The sequence below is a fragment of the Lonchura striata genome, chromosome 2, assembly GCF_050655825.1.
Source record: "Lonchura striata isolate lonStrDom1 chromosome 2, ASM5065582v1, whole genome shotgun sequence".
NCBI classification, from domain to species: domain Eukaryota; kingdom Metazoa; phylum Chordata; class Aves; order Passeriformes; family Estrildidae; genus Lonchura; species Lonchura striata.
The window spans coordinates 153,955,010-153,968,506 of NC_140704.1; the positions used below are offsets into that span (position 1 = coordinate 153,955,010).

Consider the following 13,497-nt stretch of genomic DNA (forward strand, 5'->3'; position numbering starts at 1 on the left):
GTAAACATCGAGTTATAAATTCTGCACACGAGAGGGTTTATAAAATAATCGTGCTCATATGTTAAATTCAGGCTAAATGGGCCACACTGGCTTAGATTGGTGCAATAAAATACAATTTTCAGCACTGTGAGTCATGAGGAGCTGTGGTTATTGCTTCCAAAACAGGCAGATAGAACTTACCTTCCCATCTGACTTTAGCAGAGCTTTGATTCTTGCACACAACACATCACAACCCTCAGAGGCAAAGACTGACACACTGAACAACCAGTTCAGCACCATTTGCCAGGCAGGTCTGCAAAGAATATTCAAAGTACCCTAAAATGTCATAACCAGCTCCTCCTGTTGGTTCTCTTCAGTGAACAGACTGAACCCCTTGGTCTGAATGAATAAAAGTGGCTACAGGGCAACAGCCAAACACCATCATAAATTCACAGCACTTCTTATTCCTGAATGATTTATACTGTCCTTGAAATGCATCTTGGAAATGTCAAGTATCTGCTGCATATGGATGTGCTGAAAACTGGTACTGCCCTGCCAGAGGTTTGCCATGCCTGCCAGGATATAACTCCCAGGAATTCAAAATTCAAGCATTTTCCTGTGTGTGGCTGTTGGAAAACAACATGTCCTGTCAGAGAATAAGGCACCTCCTATCATCTGCTCGGTGCTAAATAGCAGAGTGCAGAAATATTATCACTTTGGCATCTACAAAGCAATTTACTGTTCTTTCTTACAGAGACAAGCGGCCTCAAATTCCTGATGTTTGCCACAGAAGAAGGCTCAGCATATGAAGAGTGTCCTGAGGGTGCTTGTCCTGGACCCAGGGACCACTGCACACTCTCAGTCACCCATCCATGGGTCCTCAGTTCCCACATGATGCTCTCAGGTGGCCTGGGATAATCAATCCAAGGCTCTACTTTTAAACCCTTTGATATGTCAGGATATTATATCACAACAACAGAACTGATTAATTTTGTCCCCTATTTCCTTCTTTTTCTGATTAAAAAAAAGTTATTTCAACAAGAGTTTTTTGGGGGTTTTTTGTGAAGTAATTTATGGGTGTGTCAGATTTTTTTATTCCCCAAATATTCTCTGAAAGTAATTTACAGGGAAAAACAGCTCGAATAGCTTTGAATGGGAAATTCCAGATACGTGTCTGTAGCACACCCTTTCTTTTCACAGAACCAGAGAATCATGGACTGGTTTGAATTGGAAGGAGCCTTAAAATCATCTTGTTGCAATCCCCTGCCATAGGCGACACCTTCCACTGTCCCAGGTTTCTCCAAGCTCTGTTCAACCTGGCCTTGAGTCTTCCAGGGATGGGGAGTCCATAACTTCTCTGGGAAACCTTTTTCTTGTGATTTACACTCAACACATTTTTTTTTTAATTCTGTAAACATCCAAGTTAAAGAAAAACAATATATGTTTATTTAAATTTACAAATAAAAAAAAAAGAAATAAACATAATTTTTTTATTTTCCAAATCCATCTGGTGAATTGAAAGAGTTTAATAAATCCCTTCATTTAATTTGCATCCAACATTTTTCAGAAGTCCATTTTTGTCTACAATTAACACAAAACTCACTTTCCATCACACAGCTGAGTTATCAAGTCCTACTGCTGATGAAGGAAGTTTCAATCTGAGTTTGTCACCAGAATAATAAGGTTGGTAGGGGTGTGGATTCATAGAAATAAATATATTTTATTTCTGTTTGCTGTCTTGGAAAGATCATATATTTTACCTACCACGCAAGGTCACTGATATTTACTACTTACTTGACCTCTTTTGCTTTACATGGCTCATTTGATTTACTTAAATTGCTCAAGTCATGTTTCCCAAACAGTCTGGCAGAGAATTGCACCTCCCAGCAGAAATAAACCACCCACCTGAGCAGCTTCTGCCTTTCTGACATTTACTGCTCAATTGCAGCTTTATTAGAAACTGAGACCACGGCAGTTCTAACTTCCCCAAAACTGCTTTGGATAAATTGATGTGAGAAGAATCCTATGGGTGGCAATAAACCTCGTGGAAGGAAGAGCCTTGCTTCTTGTACAAAATTAGCTGGCTCATTAACTGTAATTATACCAGCCCAATCGCATTACGAGGGTCAAACACAGAAATAAACACAGCAGACAAATCTTTAGGCATTGGGAAATTTGCAAGTGTTGAGTTGCCCATCACTCTTCTCCTTGTAAACCAGCATGTGCTGCTTTACCAGCACTGCCAGCACGCGAGCTGAATGTGAGAGTCCCCGTGCAAAGGATGACACAAAAATCACTCACAGAGAGCGGGAGGAGGAGGCAAACACAAAAGCTCATGCAATTTTTGTTCTGCTTGTTATCTCGAGTAAAATGAGTCGGTCAGAGATCGCAGTAGCCCACACGTGGCTCCAACAACTTTGTCACAGCAGAGGTCACCAAGCAGCACCTCCATGAGACCGAGGGTGTCCAGCCCTGCCCAGAGTGTCAGTGGAGGCCACCACTGCTGCAGTCCAGATAAACAGGGAAAGGTGAGTGATATCAAACACACCAGAGAATCACAGAATGATCTGGCTTAGAGATCATCTCGTTCTAACCCTCTGCCATGGGGCACCTTCACTAGAGCAGGCTGAGCAGAGACCCATCCAACCTGGCCTTGAACACCTTCAGGGGTGGGGCAGCCACAGCTTCTCTGGGCAACCTGTGCCAGTGACCCACTGACCATGGCCTTCAAATTGTTGCCTACAAGGTAATTAAGGATAATAAGGATTATAAAACCATACAATTTCAGCGGCTGGGGTGGTTTGCAATAAAGCTTTGTTAGACTTAGCAGAAACACAACTGATGACAGGGCATAAACTGAAGGTGGACAAAGAGGTGGGAAGTGGAATAGATTCAGGAACACCCCGGTGAACCCTTCTTTCATGGGCTGTGCTCTGTACTGACACGTTACTCTGGGTCTTATCAAGTGGCTGAAAGCAACACAGCCAAAAGAAGATTTCCCAATCCATCAGGAACCAATAAGAACATAAATATACACATTCCCATAGCAGCCTCCTCTGAGATCACTTGGGGATCTTAACCAAAGGAGAGACTTGGCAGGCCACACGCAGCTGATCAGGGATATTAAAGCTGTTACATTCAGGTATTTTGGGCACTCTTCTCGAGATGTGTTCATTTTCTGCAGATGTCCCAGCTGAGGCACATGACTCGGGAGTGTTTAGTTAAGGCTCCAGCTGAATGATTTCCCAGCTCAGTTTGCAGTCTGACAACAGACTCCTGGCTGTGCCATCCAGGCAGCCAGACTGGAGGAGGATGTGCTGATGGGCCCTCTTGACAGTGTTTACATGTCAAACCAGCCTTCAGGTCAGAAAGGCAACAAAGTGGACTTGATTTCACAGGAAAAAAAACCCAAAAAAATAAAATAAAAAAAACCGCAAACCCCAAACTGAAAAACCCTCCCTGCATTCCAAAGCTTCCAAAATATGCAACTCATTTGCATTCATGCAAATCCCTTTTCCTTTGAAGTAAGTTCATTGTCATTGTTACCACGACTAGGTAATAAGTGACAATGTGGCACTTCTGTGAATGGCAGCATCACTCAAGGACTGAACACATTGGCCCATCAAGAAGTTCCTCCTGACTGAAGGAAAGCAACAGCTGACATGTCTTTAATTCTTTTTCCAGGTCTCTGGGCTCCAGCCTGACAGATACCAGGCAGCGATGTTTGTTAAGTGAAGGACCATCGACTTTAGAGCACGTTAAGAATCTTTTTCACCCAGTTATTTATAGATATAAAGTCTAGACTTCAAGAGTCAAGTGATGTGAAGTGAAGCGAAAGCCAAGTAGCACCAATATTTAAGTCTGGATAAGTATTGGGCTAAACAAAAAGTCTGAGGAAATCTTAAGCTTGGCACAGTAGGACATTGATCTTTTCTGAGGAGGCCAAGTTAATTAGAGGGATGGAGCACCTCTCCTAAGAGGAAAGGCTGAGACAATTGGAACTGTTCAAACTGGAAAAGAGAAGGGTTTTGGTCACCTAATTGTGGCCTTCAGATACCTGAAAGGAGCCTGCAAGAAAGATGGAGAGAAATTATTTACAAGAGCCTGGAGTGACAGGACAGGAGGGAATGAATTAAAACAAAAATACAGTAGGTTTAGTAGGAAGAAATTTTTCCCTGTGAGGGTGGTGAGGCTCTGACACAAGTTTCCCAGAAAAGCTGTGGCTTCCCAAAGAAGTCCCATCCCTGGAATTGTCCAAGGCCAGGCTGGATGTGGCTGGGAGCAACCTGGGATAGTGGAAGGTGTCCCTGCACATGGGAGGGGGTTGGAACTGGTTGATCTTTAAGGTCCCTTCCAACCCAAATTCTCCATGATTCTTTCAGTCAGTGAGATTTGCTGTGCAAAATAGATTTGTTCACATTCCTTCTTAACAAAGAAGTAGAGAACTGGTAAATTCCTTCCTGTGTTGCTGCTCTTGCTAGATTAAAATAGGTGGCCCCTGTGTGAGCTTGAGCTCTTTTCCTACTTTAGGGAAGGATACATATACAGAAAGCTTGGTTCCAAAACTGCTCAGAAGAGTCAGAAATGTGATGCTTTTAAAAGTGCAAAATGTTTTCAGAACGATGTGGGTCTTTCTTTGTGCCTTTGTAAAATGCAATGGAGCTGTAAACAGTGTTAGAAGTGGTGGAAGTTGAATTAGAGCAGTTTAGATAAGGGCTGTAGTTTTTGAGTGTTATTCTGGCATAACTATTAGGGTTCCATACAGAGGTAGCATGGAAAAACAGCTTTTCTAAAACACAGATAATTTCCTTTTGCCATGGGCAAAAATAAAAAAAAATAAAAATAAAAATATATTTAAAAAAAAAAAAGGAGCACTAACTCATATTCAGGTCAACTTTCTTCTCATTTACAAGACAAACAGAAGCCTACAAATTGGACAAACATGCACTTGCTTTCATCAGGTTCCAATACAAATATTAGCAGCTGTGTTGCTGACACTTTCTTCAGAGGAAGGGAGGATTTAAGGATTCTCTTCTCCCTAACACCAATCACAAAACTGATTCCATGGAAGAGTACCACCAATCAAAGTACAAACTTGCACATATGAAATAGAGATGCTCAGTGTGAAATACTGGGAATGTTTCAGACTTTTGGGGAACTTACAGCTCAGCTGAGTGCCCATCTACGAGTATGGAAAGGAGTGATTGTTGCTGTTGCAACCACCTCCAACAGAATTTACTTCTCACAGTGCCAAGCTCTGAATCCTTGGATGCTTTGGCTCCAGAATCCTTCTGCTGCCAGGACAGTAAAATTTATTGGAGATGAACCTCTTCTGGCCATCTGAAGATTTTCCCATCTGTACATCAGATCCCTAAAGCTGTCCTCCATGCGTGTCAGAACCTCCTGGAATATTTATGCCCTGCTGTGTTGTCCTTCCAGTTGATATTGGGGTGGTTGAAATCCCCTGTGAGGATCAGTCTGCAAAGGTGAGGCTGTTCCTCACTGTCTGTAGAGGGCCGAACCCACTTTGCTGTCCTCCTTTTAATCCTGACCCATAAACTTCCCATCAGCTTCTCATCCATCCCCAGGCAGCTTCCCATGCACTCCAGCTGCTCTCTCTATAAAGGGTAACTCTTCCTCCTTTTCCTACCCTGCCCTTCCTAAAAGAGCCTACATCCCTCCAAGGCAACACTTCATCAAGGGGCCAACCCACCACATCTCCATGAACCCAACAAAACTGTAGCTCTGCAACTTCACACAGATCCCTTAACACCTCAGGTTTATTCCTGATACTTTGTGCATTGAGCACCCCAGAGTGCTCAGCTCCTGCTGAGGATTTGGGATTTTCATCCATGATGGTGGTGCCTGGTCGGCACCTCCCTGCTCACTTCCAGTTCTGACAGTGACCCTGCCCACACCTCATTTTGGTGGCTTTGGGAATCCTTCCTGCCACACCACCCTGTGTCCTTTTTTCAGCAATCCTCTCCTCTGCTCTCACAGGACTGCTGGTCACACCCTCCCTCTCCCACCATTACTAAAATTCTCTTTCTGTGGTGGATCCCATCTCTCCAAAGCAGCTGCAAATCCCCACACGGGGTCCCATTGAGCCCCAAACCATGCCACCAGCACCAATTCTTCAGCCAATTATTGTTTTCTCCTATTAGTGTCCTCCTGCTTGCCCTCTTTCCCCTCATCAGCAGCCAATTTGATCAAGCTGCCCCGGGATGATTTTGCCAAGAGCTCCTGCAGGATTGTGTTGGGAAAACTCTGCTGATTCCCAGCTAAGCCAGGCCATTGGCTTGTTTTGGTTTCAAAGGCTTGGGCTCACTGATGGTGATTTATAATTAAATATTTGTATCAAAGAGATGCCAGGAACTTGGCCACAGAGTTTGTTTGCAGAAGACACAAAATAAGAGTGATCATCCTCTCCCAAGTCTGCATTCTATTTCTTCCCTGAATGGCAGAAATTGCTGTCTCTCCCCTAAGGAGAGAGTGTTATCAGAGTGTTCATTAAGGAGCTGGCCCACATGCCAGAAAATCTCCTTTTAGATTTTTGTAAGAAACAAGGGTTACTCTGCCTGTGCCGTGCACAAACCAGAAAAACTCTCCCCACAATTCTCCCCAGCTCAGGTGATCCAAAGAGGGGTTTTCTCTGTGAGCATTTTCAGAGGGGCTCATCTCATATTCCCTGGTTTTTTATTTTCCCTGAGTTTTCCAGACAACCACACACAGAGCTTTAATTCCATGCATGTCAGAGGAATGGACTGAAAAAAATAAAACAAGTGCCAAGAGAGCTGTCTCTTGTCATCATGGAATTTTCACTGTGGGGGTTTCAACATCTCTTGCCTCCTGATTCTTTATCTCCCTTACTTTTGTGTAATATGAATGTCACAAGATAAACAGTAGGACCCTTCAGCAATTGGCTGGGAAGATACGTCAATTGCCTGTCAGGATTAAAAGATAATCCTTAAAAAAAAACTGTTAAAAATCTGCTGGAGTGTAAGAGGAACAACAACAAAAAAACCCACAAAAAACCTTATGTTGGCTCAAAGACAAAATGTCCTACTTAATCTAACAGCTCCTCACAGGGAAGTTAATACTGGGATGGCTTCTATGCATGGGTAAAGTCTTAAAGTAATAAATATTGCCTTAAGAAAAGGAGTTGTGAGGATCTTGAAGCTAGCTGATGTATGTTGTCATGTCCCTCAAGGCATTAGCATCTGATGTGCTTTTAGAGATGAATCGGGCTCCAAAGTTATCCATGCAAGAAAATAAGCTTTCAAAACAGCATCATGAGGAAAAGAAATAAAATAAGTAGAAAAAGAAAAATGTACTCAAAACTGATTTTAAATAAGATTTTGATTTTTTTTTGCTGCCCCTGTGAACCTGAGTGGTGTTTCTCAGAGGGGTGTAGATCACTCATTCAGTGTGAAAGAAAGTATTTTATGCTGAGATATGAACTTGCCAAAGAAATCCAGAGTGATTAATAAGCAGCAGAGAAGAGCTTCCACTGTTTAAATCTGCATAGGGCTGTCTTAGGACTTGTTCTGGCTCCCAGAAGCACCAGTGAGAATTCCAGCTGAGCCTTTGGGTGAGAAATATCCCCACAAATCCTGCTGCTCTGGAGCTTAGATCCCTCAAGCAGCCTTTAGGACAATTAGCTCCCAATTTTGGAAGTGGGCAGTTGTTTCAGAAGTACCACATATTATTATTGTACATATAAAAACAAGATATAGAGAAAAAAAGTTGATTTTTCTTGACATCATCAGAAAAGAGCAGTGACAAAGGTCGGAGAGAGCTGATCTAAAGTGTCTTCTCCCTCTGTTCACAAGAAATGGTGGCTCCCAGTGATGGGCTGCTCCTAAAGATAGGACTAGAAGTTACTCTCATCTCTTTTCCCAATTTTCTCCACACATTTTTTTCCTAGACATTGGTAGCTGCAGAACAAGAGCAGATCAACTAATGGGCAGAAACTTCAGACTTTATATGAGCACATCTTGATGTCAGACTTCCATAAATTTAATTAGACACACCCTGCTATGTGGAATGAAAATTCTATTTATAAACAAAAAGCTGCTTAATTTTCTCTAATTTTAACAATCATCGTCATCATAATTGCTACTCCTATTGTTGTTTTATTGCAGTTCCAGGTAGAAAGAAAGAATTGGATCACTTTCCAGTTAATGCCATATGTTCTCCAGCTTCCTTTTCTGCAGTCAAAAGGGAATGGATTCATCTCCCTGTGAATTCTATTTTATGCTAAATCTACCAGCAAACTGTCCATAACATAAGAACCTTATTGCACAGGGCAGCTTGTCAGATCCAACCATCTCTGGATGTACAAAGTGCTCAAAACACAGTGAAAATGATCACAGTATCAACACAGGGCTGCTCGTGAGGGACAAGACCATGTTGGGATGGTGGAAGAGAGAAATAAAGCCCATAATTTTCATGTGACACCTACCTATTGTGTCTCCTTGCTCGTGCACCATGGAGGCCAAGTCTTTGATGATCTGGTTCACATCCAACATGTCGCTCTGAAAAGACAGAAATCCTAACATTACCCAGGAATGGGGAATATCGAAGTACGAAAGGCACGTTCCACAGTCCAGCTTGGCAAAGAAAAACACAAACCCAGGAATCTCCAGCAGCAGAGAGGTGAAAGGGAAAGTTACAATGCTCCCATAATAAAAAAAATTCCCTCATGGAATTAGATCCAGGAATGGTTTGATGGATCTAAGTCAGGCAGCTGACTCAATCTTTGTGAGAGGAGCAAGTGGAATGATCAGATTGTATGTTTGCTTTTCAGAATTGTGGAGGACTAAGGAAAAGCAACAAGAAAAACAACAGTGGCAAACCCTTCTCTTTCATAAAAAGTTATTAGTGATGCAGGCCATTCCTCCTGGACTGTTTTCTCCTACACAGAAAAAGGCCATCTCAGCACAGCAACCATCTGATGCTATTCATAAACTGATGGATACAATCAAAAACTCCCTGAATTTAAAATTACCTTTTAGGTATGGCAATAAGGAAAGAGCTGTTTGATGAACAGATTCATTTATATGTTTTCAAATAGTTAAAAAAAAAAAAAAGTAACTGCATTCAGCTCTGAAATCTCTGTGAAAACACAGCAAATTACCCACGAGTTTGTTTCCTTAATTTCTGAACACTTACCATATAAAAGAGCAAATGTGAGCATATGTTGACATCATATGACACTGTCTCCTCTAAAAAGAATTAATTTAGCAATAATAGACATAATAATATAGACACTGCTAAATTCACTACCAGTGTGGCAGCATTACCAGAGCAGAAAAAAAGGCACTAAAAAAGGATGTATATTTTTTTAGCCTTACAAGTCAGAGAATCACAGGAACCTTTGAGCAGGAACCTTTGGAAATTATTTAGCCCAAAAGCCCTTCTCAGAGCAGAAAACTAAAGTAGGGTGCTCAGGGCATGGTTCTGTGTGCCTCCAAGGATGGAGTTTCCACAGATTGTCTGGCAAGCTGTAAATCCACGGAACCCTGTGTATTGTTTGAGCATGGCTGGATGACAGGCACCCACCAAATCTGCTCTACCACCCTCCCCTGTAAGTAAACAGGGGACTGAAAACATAATGGAAGACCAGGAGACCTTGCCCTCCAAATATCATCATGGGCAAAACAGACAGATATTAATTGAATTTATTACTAACAAGATCAGAGCAGGATAATGAGAAGTCTCAGAACTGTCTGGACATAATCCTGTGCCTGTGCTCTGGGGTGGCTGGAGCAGGGAGGTGGGACCAGATGGCCCCACTGTGGTCCCTTCCAGCCTGGCCCACTCTGGGATTCCATGCTCATCCCAAAAGATCCAATTGCCTCCACCACGCTTTTTAAAGGACTCCATTTCCCCACTAACAAATTTAGAAAATGGTGCAGAATGAATCCACGTCCTCCTACTGAAGTTTGCTATGAGAATATAACTGGCATAACACTTCAACACGTAATGCAATAGAACTGCATCAATTTAAAATGAGGTCTGGGAGTCCCACTGTGAGGGCTAGAATAGACCAAATTGTTGAATAACTGAAGATGGAGGAAAAGAAAAAGATTGAAAAAGCTGTGAGAACTCATAATAAAGCAAAAAACACTCCCCCAACCAAAGACTGAGTAATGCACCACAAAATGTACTTCATTCCTTGATTTGTCAAGCATAATGAAGCTTTAATTATGGATGGTATTATTCCTAACTTGTAAATACTGCAGAATATTTTGCAAAACAATGAAGTTTAAGCAGTATGTTAGTAAATCCTTACTGGGAAATGAGGAGAAATTAGTGGAGATTTTTTTATTGTGTAGGGAAATTTTCTGAGCTTTTTGTAAAAATATTTTAAGGGAGAATGTTAAAGTTCAGCAAAATGTGAAGAACAGAGAATTAACTTTAATGTCTTGCACTGCTCTTGTTTAACTGCTTTGAAAAAGATGATTAAGGAAAACAGAGAAAAAAAAAAAATAATACTAAAAAAGCCCAGAATGCTAATTTGTCTCTCTTGGCTAAATTGTCACTGACATAATTTTCTGTGTCTGTTCCTTGCAATATAAGCACAATCCTTTCTACACTTCAGTCTGCTTTATTTTGTTGTGCTTCTTTTTCAGCACTTTAAGTGAAGGTGGCTTAAAACTCACGAATATATTTTTGCACGTACATTTGGTTAGACAGAGTTTTTTGCAATATATTGAATTACACGTGCCCCCACCCACCCCAAGCATTTCCACTGGAATAGAAAAGATGATACATTGATTTCTTAGAGCACCCTTCCCAGGTAATTTAGCCACGAGGAGCTGGGCTGTCTATGTCCTGATCCCCAGATATTGGGTGAGGCAGAGAAGAATGACAAAGAAAATTCAACGTTGTGTGCGAACGGTGCTGGCTCAGCTTTGCCATTTGTATTCAGGTACTTGAAACCAACCATCTGCAGCTGCAGAGTATAGATCCTTTCCATAATGTTGCAATAACACTTAAAATTACTGTTTAGCAAATATGCATCAGTGAGAGCCAGCGCTGAGTTGCGAGGAAGGAAAAGCTGCGACTACTGCACTTGAGGAAAAACAAACGGGTGAGTTATAAAGCACAGAGCACAAAAACAACCTGACCTGAAGCAAGAAATCTGTTGAATAATTTAACCTGGCAATGCGAAGTTTCAAAGCCCTTGATATATGTAAGGAAAACAAAGGAAGAAATAGAAGAAAGAAAAATATCCAGAAATAAAGAGCTTCCATAATGGAATATACCTTGGAGCTACACTCCTGATCCTTCTTGCCAGGTCTGCTCCATCCCCAAGTACCTCTGAACTTGCCAGGCATCAGAGTTTGTTAGGAAAATCAAACTGCCTTTGGTTCCCCATGTTTGCACACACTATGCAGAATTTACAATGAAATACAGCTCCTCATAAATCTCTGACTCCACAGAACCCAGGAGTGCAGCAGCCACCACCATTCCCAAAATTCTGTCTCCCTGCCAGCTACCTAGGCTGGGGCTCCCTGGGTTTTAATTAACACCAGTCTTTCCTGTCTGGCAACAATTCATTCACTATATCCTGCAGCAAGAGGGAGACAGATTTAAACTGTTTCATATAAATTCTCTTTTCTCTTTTTTTTTTTCTCCCCAAAAAGAAGAAATCCATTGTTCTGATTAGTAGACAGGATTTAATATCAACCATTCTGGAACAAAAATAATTAAATTAGTCAACAATAAAATGAAATGGCAGTAGCTAAAGATGGCCAAAAAAGCAGAGAAGTGATAGAGGAGAAAAGCAGAGATAGAAAAGAATGAGGCCCTTAAGTTCCAGAGGATTAACTCTCACCAGGGAAAATTAGTTTGGGAAGTTCTTAACAGAAAGTACTAGGTTAAAATGGCAGGACTATTTGAGTCACTTAACCTGACTCAATAAGTGAATAATGTCACTGCATAGTACTGAGATTTGGAGAAAAAAATTAAATTTCCAAACCTGACACAAAAATGGTTGGAAATATGATTTTGCAGATAAACCAGAAATTTCAATTTCCCATTTTTTGATTTAACAAGATAAAGATTTCAACATTTTTGAAATTCATTTGTGAGCAAGTCAGGTTATAAAACCCAGACATTGTCACCATTGTGGGAACAATAAATCCCAGCAGCCCATTTCCCCACAGAATGAGCATTACTGAAGTATTTCCAAGACAGAAAATAAGAAAACCTCTTTTCTCTTCCACTCTCATGCTTTGTGGGATGAAGATTTATTCACACTGAAAACCTCCAACATAATCCTGCCTTTAATGATATCCTAAGGACACTGCTGTATTCCAGACATGGGAATGGTGTTAAATAAACCAGAGAGGGGAACATGTTCTCCTCAGAAGGACACAGAACAAATCTGTGTAGTCAATAATTCCTCTCTCACATGGAGACAGATCCCAGCCTCCTCTATCAGTGTCAGCTCAGGTCCTCAAGGGAAGGAGCACTCATTTCTAGGAATGTTTGCCTTGGGTTTGTATAAAAATGGGATCAAAAGTATCAGTGGTCTATCCTATTTAGCACATGCTTTAGTGTTTACTCACAAACCAGCCATCCATTTTTTAAAGGACTATAAATTAGCATTTAAATTAATTGCTGCCTCAATATTCAGGAGCTGCTGAATTTTTACAAGCGAGGTCGCATTCTGACCCATCATTTATTCTGCAGCAAGCAGCCAGGGGAGCTGTAAAATAAACCCCAAGGAGATCCTGAAAGATGTCCTAGAAGGCCCGTGCACATTTCTGCACATGGAAGCACTCCAAAACACAATAAAGCAAAACAAACCCTTGTGCTTGTTATCTTTGGGGGAAAAAATAAAGAAACAAGGAAAAACAAAAATCAACCAACAGCCCTTTATAGTGTATGTCATGTTTTACCAAAGAGATGCTGAAATGTTTCTTGTGTTGTCCTGTCTGCAACAGCTGTGGGGCATCTCCTACCTTGTGGTCCACCACGTATGGACATGGAAAAACAAATCAGAGCATGGTGTTTGTCTGTCCTCATTCCTTTCTGACAGGCAGGGGAAGGAAAGGAAAAGGAAAAAATAATATAAAACATGAGCAAGCTTCTGATGCAAGATAGGCAGAAACTAAATCTTGCTGCAACAGCCTTTCAACAAATATTTTTCTCTTGTCTATGGCTGGGGAGAAAAAAATGACATTCAATAAATCAACCTGATTCAGCCTAAGCAACAACAGACCAGCAGAAAATTGTTTTGAGGGCAGAAGCCATCCAGAGCAGCAATTACAGACTGAGTTAGATCTCCTCTGGGACTCAACAACAGCCAGAGTGTGGAGTTTCTCTCTCCCTCTCTTGCCTGTGCACGTTTCCTCTCTCTTTTGCTGTCCTAGGGGTCTGTGTCATCTCAGGGAGTGTAGAACCATGCTGCATAATTAAAGTAGTCATGCTGAGCTTTGGGATGCCATCCAGAACCCACCTGGGGACACCAGCTCAGGAAGCACAACAGGAAGGGAGTTCCTG

At 41.5% G+C, this 13,497-nt stretch overlaps 1 protein-coding gene across 9 annotated transcripts in view; it reads right to left on the reverse strand.

Moving 5' to 3' along the window:
- TSNARE1 (t-SNARE domain containing 1) overlaps nucleotides 1–13,497 on the reverse strand; it is a 460,205-nt gene that overhangs the window by 179,359 nt on the left and 267,349 nt on the right. For all 9 annotated transcript variants that reach the window (XR_014953137.1, XM_085572620.1, XM_085572617.1 and 6 more), the window contains one exon: nucleotides 8,444–8,516. Coding sequence is in view for 8 of the 9 variants with exons in the window: in XM_085572620.1 (XP_085428746.1) it covers nucleotides 8,444–8,516 (73 nt within the window). In the remaining variant the exon portion in view is untranslated. The remainder of the gene's footprint in view (nucleotides 1–8,443; nucleotides 8,517–13,497) is intronic.